The 16,602-nt window shown below is 40.5% G+C and overlaps 1 protein-coding gene across 4 annotated transcripts in view; it reads left to right on the plus strand.

The window, feature by feature from the left end:
- Nucleotides 1–14,719, plus strand: part of LOC311271857 (uncharacterized protein) — a 38,411-nt gene extending 23,692 nt beyond the window's left edge. The window contains exons 2-8 of one of the 4 annotated variants that reach the window (XM_084377781.1): nt 1,282–1,334; nt 2,930–3,010; nt 7,976–8,103; nt 8,918–8,990; nt 10,225–10,255; nt 11,579–11,632; nt 12,764–14,719. In XM_084377781.1, the coding sequence (XP_084233907.1) occupies nt 1,290–1,334; nt 2,930–3,010; nt 7,976–8,103; nt 8,918–8,990; nt 10,225–10,255; nt 11,579–11,632; nt 12,764–13,770 (1,419 nt within the window). In that variant the 5' untranslated portion in view covers nt 1,282–1,289 and the 3' untranslated portion in view covers nt 13,771–14,719. Of the gene's footprint in view, nt 1–1,281; nt 1,335–2,929; nt 3,011–6,679; nt 6,907–7,975; nt 8,104–8,917; nt 8,991–10,224; nt 10,256–11,578; nt 11,633–12,763 lie in introns of those variants that run through there. The other 3 variants (XM_084377783.1, XM_084377782.1, XM_084377784.1) reach the window with 3 other exon arrangements.
- The last annotated feature ends 1,883 nt before the right edge of the window (nt 14,720–16,602 follow it).

The raw sequence follows: 16,602 nt of genomic DNA on the forward strand, positions 1-16,602 counted from the left end.
CCCGCCATCCTCCCCACACCTTGAGGGCACCACAAGGAACCTTTAAGGAGAAGTTTCTCACTACGCGATATAACACTAAAGCCCTGAAAGATATCGGTGGAGCAACAACAATGGCATCAGCTCTTCTGAGAAACCTCATTTGTAGACTATGTGAGGCTTGGATGGAGTGGGGCATTTAGGGAGAAATGAGTAATGTAGGCGAGGGTTGATAGGACAACAGCTCATTATGGCAGCTCGCTCGTGAGGTTTTTTATTCGAACTTGAAGCGTCATTGTCCTTTTTTTTTTTTTTAATAAAAGGTGAGGTCAAGTCTGACCTTCCCATTAATGTCCATAGCTTGTTTATGAGGTTTTGCAGGTTAGGAATTTTGAAAGTGGCTTTTTGTGTGTGTGTACGTATGAGTGTGTGTGTATGAGTGTGTGTGCTGGTAAGGACAAGTTTTGGGCTCCAAACTCTGTGATGGCGATTAGCGACAACGGCTGTGACAGTGTGTCATTTGTTGCAGAAATAGGGCACCGTCTTGCTCAGATCTTCCCCAATGTGAGATCTCAGTTGCTGTGATGGCTGAATGTGTTTTTTGGTGTAGGACAGAGCTCTTTACAAACCACACAGGATTTTCAGTGACTGGAGGCATTATTGCTGTCATTGTTTAAAAAACAGTTTCAATAACCGTATTCACTATAATTACTTTGATCATATAAAGTCTTTTTATTTTTTATGAAACCCGCCTGGTGCAGAAATGCATGTGGGACAAAAATAAGTCTTTTCTCTCTCCTGAGAAGTTTAGTTTTTTTTTTTCTAAAAGCAGAGTTATGGTTTGTGATGGCAAAAACTCACTAATGACTGAGTTGCTGTGAACTGGCTGCTATGTATGACTCTAGTCTATGCTCTCTCATGTGACTCTGAGTTTTGGGGAGCTCAAATATTGTCCCATTTAGTGCCAGCTGCAGGGGAAAACAAATGCCTAAGCTAATTTTCTTTGAGATGCCTGAGGGTGTGACACAAAAGACTTAATAGGAGTGTTGGGCAGATGTGTTTGGCGAGTTAGGGAATGATGAGGAGGATTGTGGGTCATGGTGGCTCTCTCTCTTTTGACCACAGAGCAACTTCTACATTTGTAAAGACCAAAAAAAAAGGATATTTGTGAAATAATGGCCTCTGTTTATTCTCTCAGACCAGTGAGCAAAGTAACTCTGGAGCAATAAATGGATTCAGTCGACTTGTCTCGTATTTGTTTAACCTCTGATCTCTAACCTTAAACTCTGTCGTGTTGTGTCACAGGTGGCAGGATGGAAGAGGCGGACAAGTACAAACAGCGACTGGAGGCCATTGCTGTGAGTCTATGCACACACACATGAATACACTCAAGACAAATCCAGCAGCATATGTATATGTTGTGGGAAACTGTACACATTTACACTTGGCTGTGAAAAAAAAATGTTATGACATAGGGTGTTCTGGCAAAAATAAGGTTAATGTACAGTTTACTCTCCATCGCAACAGTTGGTTTTAATTCATCAAATCCCTCGATTTCTTCAGAAAAAATGCAAAAGTCAGAAGTACAAGCTGGAGGAGTAAGGGTTCACCGTTGGCCAGTTGTAGGTAGATGGCCCAGTCTGATTGAGGAGGATTTAAAGCATTGTTATGTGAATATTTTACCCTAAAATAACAGCTTTAAAATGTAATAGGGTGAACGGTGTCTCTGTCTCAGCCACTCCGCACCCCTGTCACTTGTGTCTTTGCTATGTAACATCAATGAGAAGGTAGGATCACAGTGCCTATAAGCTTCACGGTAGTACATCACAAACTATCACTGATTCTGGTAAAGCTGGATCATATTTTATGGGGAACAAAATGTCCCTCTTCTCTGCCTCAGCTCTGTGATTAACAGGGCTTCCTGAAAGCAACATTTAGCCGCTGTATCATGTAGCTACAGCATTGCCAGATGTACGATAACTAATGTATTTGTACAATAATTTTGGCAAAAAAGCCTGAGCGTGCATGTTTACTTCATGGCAAAAGACATAACATTGTTATGACGTGCAGAGTTTTGTTTGTAGTAGGCACATAATGTTACATTACATCTGACAAATTGCTACAGAAACCTTGGATTGGTATTTACACACAAAATTGCTTTAACAGAGGATTGTAAAAAAAAAAAAAAAAATAATAATTTCATGGAGCAGAAACTGTTTTTTCACGCACCCTTTTCACCTCTTGTAGCAGCTCATAATACAGCACATAAAAGACTTCTAGCTCTTCTGTAGTCGTGTTAAAACCGGACCAAATTTCTTTTAAATGTTACATTTTTATAGATTATAACCTTCATTTTAAAAACATTTGATCACTATTTTTTCGACTCAAAACCAATGATCCAATAATGTTATACATTACAGTGTTGCAGGCAGGTGCCGTCGCAGTTGTGGCAATCGTGTCTATTTCCGCCTTTATATCACATTCGTCTGTACAGAGAAAGAGACTAAGCTCTCTGAGCTGTCCGTAACTCCTAAATAATTTATTGAATGTGCAATGTGGTGAGCCAGGGTGTCCCTGGTCACATGAAAACAACACTGGGTTGCCATGGGGACAGCTGCTCTGAGCATTATGGGATGTACAGTGTACCTGATGTCTGTGGTGACGGTGTCCTTGTGACAGATGGTTGACCAGGTGTTTTACTCTTTCTCACTGATGTTTTATTCACTGCCGTCTCTTCCCTTTCTTTGTCTCTGTTTAGTCATTTACTCATCAGCTTCTTCATATGTCTGGCTCCTGATCTGAGTTTCTCCGCCCACCCTTCTCTTTATTAGAATAATAATATTGTATTTGTACTCCTTGCTCTCACTCTCTCTCTACCAAATTATCCACATGTCCACATTCACTCTCTTTATTTGCTTTTTTCGCTCCTTCCGTCCTAATATTCGTCTGTCAGGAGAAGCGTCGGCTGCAGGAGGAGCAGGACCGAGCCCGGAGAGAGATGGAGGATGAGAAGCTCAGACTACAGCAGCTCAAGGTCTGACACACATACACAGGATGGTCTAATCGGTCTCATTCATTCACACACATATTTACACGCACATGCAGCATTAATTTTACTCATCCAACATCCTCTGCAGACCCATTTCAGCTTGTTAGCATTCCCATTTATTTCCTTTTCTCACACATACACACACACACAGATGAACTGTACAACCTTTCACACTTCCTGGTTTCTCGCAAGGTTAGAGGCAAGCCTTCCTTTGCTGAAATAAGTTTTTATGTGAGTGTTTACACACACTGCAAGTCACAGAGCTGCTCTATTGTTTTCACATCGTTTCCACACTGGCGTTCCCACTTCCTACTCCACTGTGTTACACTGCCCTGGGGCACATTCCTCAAATTGTGCGAAATTTGTGCAGCATGTGTTTGCGTGCACACAGGTATGCATGTGTTCATGCAGGAGACCGTTTTGCATATGCCTACCGTGTTTGTGTGTGCATGTGACTTAGTGTGCAATGCACTAAACATGAATTGCATCTGTGAGATCAAAATTCAAGTTGCAAGAGGCTTCAAAGATGAATTTTAAATGATTATTTCGACACTTGCTCTCTCACAGGAGTTGATATCATCATAGCTTTTGGTACATTCATTAGACTTGACATTGACTCTAACCCCAGGGTAGATGTGAGGATGTGATAAAGAAGGAGCAGCGGCTTATACACAGCTCCTGACCTGAGGGAAAGTTTAGAGAGGGCTGCATCCAGCAAGCCAAGGGCACGGAGAGGGGAACAGAGCAGGGCTTGTTCTGCAGTGCAGGAGAAAACACAGAGATGGTTTTGTGACGCTTATAGTAAAGTAGGTAGCTACTGGCTAACTGTTGCCAGATTTCAAAAACATGGGGGCCATAGGCTGGAGAGGAGTGTGGCTTTTCAGATGCTTTCGTCAGTAAGTGAGACGCTTGCAGACATCAGCTATGCAGCAAGAGAAAGTATAGCTGCTGTGAGCGAGTGAGTGTCTGCACTGGATTTCAGTGCATATTACTACTTGATTATGATAAAAATGAAAATCCTGCCAGTTTGGCTGAATTAGATTTACTAAAAGTTCCCTGCAGACAGCACTCTGTTTATTTCCGCTTGTCAGGGTCAGCTAAAGACCACCGCTCTTGGAACTGACGAGAGTTTACTGTCTGGCTCAAGGGCACTTTAGCTGCACAGTTGCTTTCTGAAAAAAAGAGAAAAAAAAGCACTTGAACCGAGGGCAGCTGGTCGCAACACGGCTGTCCTACTGACTCAGTCAGCCTGCAGCTAGTGTATTAGTCCTGAAAGTAAGGGGAAAACAACTGTTTTTTTATATGTTTGAGAGAAAAATGTTTCTCCCTCGTGAAAGTTTCTGGCTCACAACTAATTTCATTGAAGTTTTTAATAGCTACATCGTGCAATCATCTGAGTTTCTATTCGTTTTTGGCAGAGAATTTTTTTAGAATGGAATTTATTTGACTAAAAGGAAAGATTGATTGGTGGGGTAAATAATGGCAGCCTTGGTTTGATAAGCCTGACAAATGGCACTGTAACCACTATCATCATAACATCATTTTCATGTCACTTTAATCACCAAGGTTCTGATTGTGCCGTCGTATGTCACCCTATTTGTTTGTTTGTTTGTTTTGATGTCTGGATGTAGCATGAGTTATGAACACATTTTCTTCGACACGGCAGCACAGTAATAACTTTCTGACTTTTTCGTTGTTTGTACATGTAGACTGCTTTATATTCATGTAGTCCAGCTCATGAAAACACAACAAAGTTTGCATATGTCGAGGGTTTTTCACGAGATACCAACCTTTCGTCAATGCGTGAATTTCGCCAGCCGTCTTCTCTGCACCAAATATCAAGCTTCCACGCTTTAACTTCCAGGGATGATCTCGTTTTCATGGAGACAGACGTGGTGTGCATGGAGGGGAGGGGCTGTGTGTGTGTGTGTGTGTGTGTGTGTGTGTGTGTGTGTGTGTGTGTGTGTGTGACAGAGAGACGGAGGGAGAGCAGGGAAAGGAAATGCAGCTGAACGAATACGCTGCGTTTTTAAATAGTGTTTTACAAAAAAAAGAAAAAAGAAACGCAATATGTGGCGGTCGGTGTTGATTCCGTGGCGCACTGCCACAAATTAGTCAATGTGTGGGAAACACTGTACTTTATATTGTCATTGAAAAAGATAGATTCATTCATTCATGTCATTATACTCCACATACTGTACTTACTCAGAACTCACCAAATTAAAAGTAAAAAACATGATTTTGAGTTTTGAAAAGGTAATTTCCACCAGTTCATTACAGCGAGCACTAATCAGTTCAGCTGAAATCGACTTGAAACAAGATAATATCTGTCGTGGCTTGTGTAGTTTGAGTGTTTGACTGTTGTGTTCGCAGTAAAACTCACGCAATGTGTACACTTGTGTTGGATGTGTCACTCGTTGTCACATATACAAACACACACATAGAGCTTTTTAAGAGTTAGTGCCAGATGTCCAGAGGGGATTTGTAACAGAGTGTAGAGAAGAACAAAGCAGTGCAAACGCAGTATTAGACTTAAAAGACTGAGTCTGTCAGACAGTTGTAATGGTCTGTTCAGAAGATGTTCAGAGAGTAGTCAGCTACAAACTGAGAATCGCGCTGTTGTTTGGATAAAAGTTGAAAGTACTCAGTTTGGTGTTCTGTTGGGAATAGTAGGTTGCGTTGGGCGGCTTTCGTTCACTGGGTCATGTCTTTTTAGAGGAGTGGTGTAGGAATAAGATGAGAATAAAAATGCACACACATACTTTAAATTCTACTGTTCTCTCTGTTGGAAGGCAGAGATGAAGACATGGACTTACTGGTGTTCGTCTCTTTCCGCCTCTCGCCTTTCTTCACAACTTAGCCGCTCAAATAATCACGTTTTCGCTTTCCTTATCTCAGTTTCTCAATGTGACCACATCACTGCTCCATACATCTCCTCTCGCTTCACATCTCACTCTTTTAGACTCACACTCACACTTATTTGTGGATCATTCTCATGTTGCTGTATTTTTTGCATTTGTGCAACACATTGCATTTCGGGAATGTTTGTAAAAAAGTAAACTTTGGCCCAATTCCATACTACAAACTACTTCTAACCAGATTTCGAGTATGTCGTTATTTCCAACCGATATGTAGTTTTTGGGGCCAATATATGCAATTTTTTTGCAGTGATCCCTCAAATGTGGTAATCAGACACACAAAATATGTAATGGAGGCATATTTTTTTATGAGCAAAAAGTTTGAAAAACTATATTTTGATCAATACATGGTCTCCTTAACCTAACCAAGTAGGCTTATTGTACCTAAAAGTAAATAAACCTAAAAGTAATTTTGTTGCCTAAACCTACCCAAACAGAGACCCAGTCTACTGGCTGAGGATCAGTAAAAAGAAAAAAAAAAAAGTATTTTGACAGTCTTATATTTCATTAGTTTTAGGACAAACCGAGACTTTATCGACTTGGAAAATTATCTTTTAAATTGATAAACATCGTACGTGTGATTCATGACACAATTCAAACAAACGTTTTACACTTTGGACACTTAAATAAAATGGTGTTGGATGAATATAGTGTCGCAGGTATCAGCAGTGATGAGACAGTCTCTCTCAGCACTCTGCCAGCAGCTGTTAGTTTCAGTTGGACCGCCTGTTGCTGGTAGCAACCACTGCTGGTTGCACAGTTCTGTAGCAGTTAATCTGAGATTGCTCGCTTCATCTACCTTCTTTGAGCAGGCAAATATTGACAGAAGTCTTCATCTACTCTCAAAATACCCTCGTCTGGCCATTGTCTGTTAATCGTTATAGTTTTTTCAAGCGGAATTTCAGATATAATGTGAGTTTTCTTCTGATCAGCTCAGCGCTAACCAGGCTAGCCATTCCGTAAGTAAGAAATAGCTTAGCTGTCCAACTAATTCGTTTTAGATTAATAACTGTTAATTTACTTTTTGGCTGTTGTTGAAGGTTTGTATTTTAATTATCTTGTGGATGTCTACTTGATTTAATTAGCTAAGTTTTTCTGGCATGTTGTGTTAAAGAGGTAGCCCTGTGTAACTAAATGTTTGACAGTTAGCTTAACTTTGTGAATCCAGTTAAGCTAGTTAGCGAGCAGTTACATCAGTGCTACTATCGTTGATTGTAAAGTCTTGTTTATTGTATTGCTGTTTAACTATAGATATATATATATATATATATACATATATATATATATATATATATATATATATAGTAAGAGATATATATACGAAATTATTCATCAATATTAACTTATGACAAATATATCTGTATCTGTGCGTTTGTAACAATTAACCTAGCCTCCAGTTTTACAACTGCAAATTGTCCTGCTGAGCGCATTGTTACTAGATTTGCTTTGTTTATCAAATTGCTGTTTTGTCAGTATTACAACACCACCACTCCCAGTCAAAACTTAAAAGGCCTCATACACTAGATATTTCAAAGACACATTTTTTATATATACAGCACACATCACAATATGATAAATGTTCAATTCAAAGAGATTTGTTCCAGTGTTGGAGTGGGCATTTAAGATCCTCTTTTCCTGTATGTAATTTTATATCGTGGTATAAGTATAAGTATATTGTGATATGCAACAGTATTGCTTTTTCTGGAAAATCCAGTGATAAATAGTTAATGGATTAAATAACAGCTCAAACAGGTCTGTTTGTTTTTTGGCTTATCAAGCAAATGAAATATCGTTTAAAAATCAAAATTGCAGTGATGCAAAGAAAACATAAAAATACAATATTGTCAACAGGCACCTCTGCTCATTGTTTTGTAGTTTTGCTCACAATGGCCTAATACAACCAAATATATTAGATGGAGTGCTATCAATGTATAAACTTCGAAATGTCAACACAATACCAATGCTCCTGAAATTGGACTCACTCTTCTCTCTTTCCTCCTTCCTCTTCCTCACCTGCTCCTTCTCACTCCAGAGGAAGTCTCTGAGAGACCAGTGGTTGATGGAAGGAGCTCCCTTGTCCCCAACCTCCCAAGAAAACCAGGACCCTCGCTCACCTCTGTGGGGATCCCAGGGTCAGGAGATGGAAAAGCGCATTGACAAGTACAGCCACCATCTATATCTGTGTCTGCGTCTGTGTCTTTATGTTAATGTGTGTGCACACAAGTTAGAACTAGGAGACAAGGAGACAGTTTGTGACTGTTTGAGACAGTTAGCAGAGTGAACTGTCACTTTTTTGTTGTATTTGCATAGTTGGAAGTTCATGTATAATTGATAGTTGCCGCATTCCCTTTTCTATTTTTGTTTTCTTGTAATTTTTTATTGTTGTCGTACATTATGTATGCTTTGGCAAAGTTGAGTTTTAATTCTGCCAGTGCTGAACTCGCAGGCAGAGAGTGAGAGTGAGAGGGTGATGCAGCCTGCACACTTGCCAGATAGGACCAGGCTTTTCTTTATTGCATCCGACAATGTTGTCAAGTCCCTGAAGACTACACTCCAACATCCCAATCTTATTATTGCAAAGTGCTGTCTTGCTTTTCAAGAAGACTCTTTCTCTCACTCTCTCTCTCTCTCTCTCACACACACACACACACACACACACACACACACACACACACACACACACACACACACACACACACACACACAAAGCCTATGGCTCCTGGGCAAATAAAAAAAAAATTGCCTACAGTAGCATCAAAAAAATACATGAAAATATATATTTAAGCATCACATGAACAACTAAAAGCATTGTAATCTAAGAGTGCACTGTTAGGACAGATATGATGTGTGTGTGTGTGTGTGTGTGTGTGTGTGTGTGTGTGTGTGTGTGTGTGTGTGTGTGTGTGTGTGTGTGTGTGTGTGTGTGTGTGTGTGTGTGTGTGTGTGTGTGTGCACAACTGTGTGTCCATCTCAGGTTGCAGTCAGAGACTCAGCGGTTGGCAGAGGAGGAAGAGAAGCTGAAGGAAAAGATGGAGGATGGCCAAGCAGTGAGGAACTTGCACGCACGCACACACACAGAGAGACACACACACTCGCCCACTCACTCTGTGGACACAAAGCGGGTTGGAATAAGTGTTGAACAAGCTTGCTCAATCATCTTCCATTAGGGGGAAAATTTCCCACAACTTCTGTCTGTGGCTTTCTGCCATGAATAATGCATTTCCTCTCTTAATGTACCTTTGATGTAGCACCTCTTGTTCAAAAGCAGGAACTTTATGAATGGAAGCAGCTCTGTTACATAAACAATTCAGCACATGATCCACTCTGGAATTATTGTTTTGCCTCAAGCCAAGCGCAAGAATGTTTACCCCACCTCACCCAAGGTCTTCATAGTAGAACAAAAGAGTTGTCCTTCTTCCTCTCCCGCCTGCTCTGGGGGTTTTTTAGTAAGGTTTTTTCATAGTTCATATATTCATCTTAACCTTGGCTTTTGGAGTTCAGCAAAAAATCAACTGGAAACATAAACAGAGGAGTCCATTTTTTTTTTTTATGGCTATTAGAGCAGCCTTGCTGGCTGTGATGGAGGCGGCTCTGAATGTATGACCTTATCATCTGTGTGAAAATACAGCACTTAAAACAGGCTGTGCCAGCAGAGCTTTGATTTAGTGTGCAGTCTGAGAGTGAGTGACAGCCAATACCTGGCAGCTCAAAAAGGCACATCAAGAAGATTTTTTTTATGATTTTCTTTGCCTAATGCTCTCTAATCAGACTAGGGAATATGTTTAGGTCCTTGAAGCAGGCTTTTATTATAAGCTACGCACATAAACATGATCAATATAAGCAGATGTGATGTATTTAAATACCTGCTTTACCAAACTGCTGAGAGGGGTAAACCTTTCAAAGGTAATGTAGGGCTTTTCAGCTCAATCACTCCCCCTTGTGATTAGACAGAGCGTCATAGCCTTCATGGCTTTTGAACAGCTGAAAACATTACAGTAGTGGACACATTAAGTAGTTTAGTACAGGTTGTACTCGTCTGTGCCGTTTAGAAAGGAGGGTAGATACTTATTTAGACAACATGAGGGGAGATATTTCATAGAAATGTTTTGGATTGTGTCTGTTTCCATAAAACTTGTGTAAAGTTCTCGCATTTGCATTTCATCTGTTGTCTTTTTATATTCCCTTCAAAATACACCAGAGCTTCAGGCAACACAACACAAACAGATTCACCGGTTGAGTCATACTAATTTTAATTCCTCCACTGTCTCTCTTACCCACCAGGAGGCAGTGAAAGTGGGAGAGGCCGGAGCAGGTAAGTGGGTTCAGAAAAACCTTTTGGCACAGAGAAGTGTTAAAATTACAGCAGTTACAGTCAGTTTTTAGTAAAATTGCATTTCCATTAGCTTTGTGCCAGAGGAAGTGATAAATTGATGCAAATTTCACACTGTAGAGAAGTTAACATGAGCATTTTCAAGCAATCTGACAAGCCCTAACATCCGCAGTATGTAGCAGAGTGCAGAGCTGTCATCCATCTGCAAGCTTTTCCTTAAACTGTTTAAACACTGTATTCTGTCCAATGTGTGTCAACCCCACAGTAGTCTATCATTTTCAGCCACTGTGTGCAGACACACTACTTTTCTGGCTCCCAGCACCTGGTAGCCAAAGTCTTGTCTCAAATGCTACTCCTACTCAATCTCATGTGTACATATTCATTAGGTTTCATTTGTTTAATGTTTGGACTCCCTCTTACTTTTCTGTGTTTGTTTGCAATGAAAAAGAACTTGGTTACTGTCAGTAGAAAAGAAGCGTGTCAGTCAGGACGAAAAACCGTTGAGGAGATATCCTCATTTACAGTCGTGTAGATATGTAGAACAAAACAGGTAAAGGGGCACTCTGTAGTTGTGGAGAAGAAATTCAAACTCAGAATTGTAATATTTACAACACTAATGAGGTAATAATACAAACTCAGAAATATTATACATATTATATATATTATTTTTTCCATAACTGAATAAACAAGCTGTTCTCAGAGGAAAATAAGGTCCCGAGAACACAGTTTGAAGCTACAAAGGTGGCAGGGTCCGCCACATATAAACAAAGTAAAACGGTATGAAATTGTGTTGTCCTTTTAAGGTCAGTTTGTTTATTCAGTCATGAAAACAAAGAGAGTTTGTGTATTTTGTGTTTAGGCATACAATTTCAGTCAATGAAGATCTTTCTCTTCCGATTAAAATTTCTCCCCCAAAACTACATAAAGCACCTTTTTAAAAAAAGGATAAAAAATACAGGATAGACTATGGACAGGATGCTATGGAGGAAATGAAAAGAGAGAAATAAATACAATGGCGTATAAAATAGAATAAAATGAATAAATGCAAGAGTAAAATACAGTTATTAAAGTACAACAAAAAAGCACTACTGTGTTGATTAAATCACACTGATCCAGTCCTCAGTGTTGCATCTTAGTCTGAACATCTTAATGTAAAGGAACATGTATGTAGTCGCTGGATTCATTTTCTGAGAAATCAGTACTCAGTTTTGTAGTGATTCATGATTTCTACACTGCATGTCTGAAAAACACTGCTACCTGCTGACACACTTGCAGTACATACAGTCTGTATTCTTTCTTCCACAGAAATAGTCCATGGTGCTCTTGTGCAGAACGGAGAAGACAATGCAACAGGACTGGGTGGGTATGGAGTTGACTCATGTCATAAAATGCACACAGATACACATCAAAGTACTCGCATAATGCTCATGTGCGGAGTGCAAAATAAATCCTGCACATGTCCATAGCCTTTGTTGACGTCAGTATCTTATCTCCTCTCTATTCTTCCTTGTGTCAATCCATATCATACACCAATCCCTTAAAGACCATACAATCCCCTATAGAAAAGCTTTCCAGTATGTGTTGTATATACTGATCTTAAGAACATTTGCATTATAAAGGAAGGAGCGACCCGGGCATACCTATACTTCACTAAAAGTTCATACATGCTGTGATGAATATTTACGCATGTTGAATAAGGTTTTGCATACATATTTATGCTAATACGCCCACAAGTGCAGAACTTGCATTTTTAGAGGGCAGCGGGGATGTGGACATGTCGGTGGGTATGCTGCTCACGCTGTTGAAGAGCACAAGAGAATCTTAAAAAATGAAACTGACCCATCCATTTGTATTTTAATCATCCAGGGTCTATAAACACAGACTGCAGGATCTGAATCTGCATCTGATGCATTCTCTGTGCATCTTATTCCAACCGTGTCATCAACCATTGTGTATTCCTCCCATGACAAAGCCTTGAAATGATAATGATAATGATAATTTACATTTCTCACTGTTTTTATTTCACTTGTGTTTTGTTTCTTTTCTCGTGATGGTACAATAAATATTCTCTTCCACTGATTTTTACTTTCTGCTCTAAAACAAATACAATAAAAGCCTCCAATTATTATTATGATACAGTTCATGGCCTGTAGCTAAAACGTGGTCTTTATCAGCCTCTGCATTTTATACTAGAGCAGAGGTGACTGACCTTTCTGTGTAAAGCATTAAGATTCTATGATGGCAGAAGCTTTTGTCAACTGCATTACAAAACATAAATTAGCTGTATTGACTGCAATGACATATGCAGACTGCAATCAAGAAACAATGACAGCTAATAATCAGTGATAATGAAAGTTTGTTGGCATATTGATTGCAAATTCATTCAACTTCATTCAAATGCATGAACAGCACTAACTATTCAAATTAATGCAAGTGCACAGAATTCTCCTCCTTTACTGACAGTGTTCTTTATTTTATGTTTTTCTTCAGAAACAGCTGAAGTTGAAGTGAAGACGAACCGAAGCTCAGCAGTGGATGAAACTGCAGCTGTCCTAACAAATGGTGGAGGGGAGTTAGAGGCAGACAACAGTCACGACGCTTCAGAGCAAAGTAATCAGTCCACCACCAACGGACCAGTTGTAGCCTCTGAGGGTGTTATTAGCATGAAGTTGGAACCAGGGTTGAGCCCGGTTGTTTCTGACGCATTGCCTGGTCAGGTTCCAAATGTCGACATTAACGAGGAGGAGGAGGAAGGGACCCTGGTGATGAGAGCAGAACGTGTGATCATCACAGATGAAGGGGATGATGTACCTGAGGAAGATCGACAGGAGACCATGCAGTCAGAGGAAACCCCTCTGCCAAATCTAGAAGCAGGCCAAGAAGGAGGGGAGGCTGTGGAGGCGGTAGTAACAGAAACAGAAGAAGCTCTGGAAACCTTCACAAAACCAGAGTACAGTGAGGCAATTGAACCCACTGCAGAGGCACAACCAGCAAATGCAGGTGGAGACATGCAGGGTCGGGTACAAACAAATGAACACGGAGATGGAGGGACAAAAGCAGATGGACAGGACAACCAAACAGAGGACCTCACCTCTGTGCAGGTGCAGGCCCCATCCAATGCTCTGGAGGGCACTACAGTGGCTTCTGTGCCAGTCTACTCTCAGTCCACTCTCTCCCCGGAGCCAGAGGCTGAGAGTGCAGCTGCAACGTCACCAGAGGGAGCAGAGGCAGCATCAGAAGCCCAAGACCCTGCTCCTCTGCCGGGCCAGTTCCAGGAGGTTCCCCTGGCTGATCCCCAGGAGAACCAGAGAACAGCGGCAGGGCCAGGAGAGCAGGAACCTCTTCTGTCACAGGCCAAAGCCCCAGACACCCATGCAGAGCCAGCAGCAGCAGCAGCTAACAGCCCAGCCAGCACAGAGACACACAGCCCGACCAGGGCTAGCCAGGAAGAGGAGGCACCCAAACGCAAAACCTGCCAGTGCTGCTCTGTCATGTAAATGCCCTCTCTGTACGTTTATTTCCTCTCCCCCTCTTCAGTCTGTCTCAATACACAACACACTCCTTCCCCCATCTCTTTGTTTTATGCACCCATCCTTTTTCAAATCAGTATGTCCACAAGCGGCTTCCCTTTCCTCCTCTGCCCACTGCCCCCATAACTTCTTCGTCCCACTCTCTAAATCTTCAAGAGGAAATGAGCTCTCTCCAATGTGAAGACGGGAGGTATAGACTGGACTTGTCAGTGTTTAAGTGCCTTGAGGAGCTCTCAACCCAGGACTACACTTTTAAATTCTCTTCTCACAATGCGGACCAAAGTATGAGGTGTTGGTTTTTTACACTGTTTGAGTTTGATTTTATTTTACCGGTTAGTGTAGTGAGCCAGACAATCTATATAGGATCATACAACCCACATATTAAATGGAGTTAAACAAAACACAGACTAAAGATATATTATTTTAAGCTGTTGTATCTACATGTATAATTCATTTTTCATGATCTTAATATAAGAGTTAACTGGAAAAGATGTGGAGGGGATCAGAGAGGATCTAAATTAATGACTTTAAAGGTGCATTATTTTATTGATTTTGGTCTTTTGATTTGAGATATTTAGAATCCAAGTATAGGACCTGAACATGTTTATTCACTCTGTAATACAGGTTTTGACAATACACAGACTAACTCTATGAAATGTTCTTATTTATAAACAACAGCGTGCACCACTGAATATTTCGTGGGCTGTTTTTAAAAGAGCAATTATTTTTGAAATACCTGAAAGTATGAATTTTGTATTTTTACCAGATGAGCTATTGAGAGGCCCAGAGCTCCTGGCATAGCTCTGTGCATGGATGTACATACTGTAGACAAAAACACGTGGAACTGAGAGTGTCTGAGATGTCAGCTTTAAAATGATTGATGAATGATTTAATGATTAAACTGACATTTGTGATACACTGCCTGATGTACTTGATGTTCATCCAGCATTTCTGTTCTTCAAACAGTGAATATGTCCAAAAACCACAACACTCTTTGACGCAAAAGAAACACACTGGATAATATTTAACTATTTGTGTCATAATGCTGGATCTTTCTAAGTCTTAAAACAGGGACAAGTGGTTTAGGACAGCCGCCTGTCATATCTCTCCAGCCACAGTTGGAGTGGGAGTACGCAGTCCGCCTGAGACAACTCGTCTATCTTTAATCATAGAGCTTAAGTTGTGGTAATTAGTCCCCTGAGGAGAAGAAAGGGACTAACAGGATCTATCTTTGAGAGATTCTGCAAAAAAAGCAGTTTCGCGGGGACTGAGCTCATGAAATGATGTACCTGGTGTTCCCTGAAAACACTTTTAAAAATCCTCCACATGGAGTACATGGACCTCCCAGCAGTGTCTCTAACAGCTCTTGTGATAGTTCAGTGACCAGCCGTCTCAAGGGCCAGACCAAACTCTGTCCCGGGGGAAGGGGATACAGCAATGAGTCCTGTAGCTGTGAGAATAAGTCCTGCTGAGGTGAGAGCTCTCAGGGGGGCTTTCTGCAATAGGATACATTTGATACATTAAAACACATTGATTCATTATTTTTATGCCTTCAGGCCTGGCCAGATGCAATATATTTTTCATGTTGCCTGTACCTCCTGCGTCCCATTCTGTTGAAAGATATCTCAGGAACGCCTTGAGGGAATTTCTTCATATTCGACACAAACATCACTTCAATTTAAGAATGAACCCATTCAATTTCTGTGGTCCAAAAGTCACGGTGACCTTCCAAACACGTTTTTGGCCATGACTCAAGAATTCATACACTAATTATGACGAACATTTAACACTAACGTCTAATACGATACAATGATGAAGTAATTATATTTCATATCCAAATGGTCAAAGGTCAACTTCACCATCACATCATAATGTTCTGCAAAAATCCCTTTCTGGACATTATTCAACACCATAACTCAGGAACAGAAGGGGAGACAGTGACCATAGTTCATATTTGGTTGGATACTGAATTGACACATTTGCACAAACATTCTCTGTTGAACATTTCAATTAGCATTAAATGCAGCTGAAGGTTATGTGCATATCTTTAAAACCCAGGTGTCAGTTAAGAGCAAAAAGCTTTCAAAAACAAGTTGATACATACTTTGAAGGTAGGTAAACAATCTTAAAGGGTAGCTCCACCAGTTTTCCTGATTAAAGTGTGTTTACAGGTCTTGGTGAGTACAACTGCAGATGTGAAAAAAGTAGTGTAGCCTTTCGTTGCTTTACAGGAAGTTGCATGTATCTGATAAATTGCCTTCTTTGATGTCACTCAGTGGTTAAGTTGCATTGTGGGTAATGTAAGTGTCGGTTTTTGTTCTAGCATTGCACTCCTCCTGTTGGACTGGAAGGTTAAAATAAAATTGATACAGCTGAACCAGAGATTTTCTTATTCCTTGCATTCTTCTTCATTTCCAAACCTGGCACCTTCATCACCCACAATGCAACTGAGCCGCTGAGTGACATCACTGGAGGCATTTTATCAGATTACATGCAGCTTCCTCTGGAGCCACAAAAGGTTTTGTACTACATTTTTCACATTTGGAGTAGTACTCCAACACAACACAATTTAATCAGGAAAAATGGTGGAGTTACCCTTTAAACTCTTTGATCAAGCAAACAGATACATACTTCCAATAGGGGTGCAAACTGTGAGGTAAACAATGTCTATAGTTCTCTGCAGTGTGTTTAATTATAAACATGAACACAATGATTGTAAAGGGTCAGACTGTTGCAAAGACAACGCTGCTATTTTGACTGTCAATTTGGCAAAGGCTGGAAATAAACATTGGTTTGGAT

Source organism: Pagrus pagrus (assembly GCF_965226575.1).
Source record: "Pagrus pagrus genome assembly, chromosome: 2".
Classification (NCBI taxonomy): Eukaryota; Metazoa; Chordata; class Actinopteri; order Spariformes; family Sparidae; genus Pagrus; species Pagrus pagrus.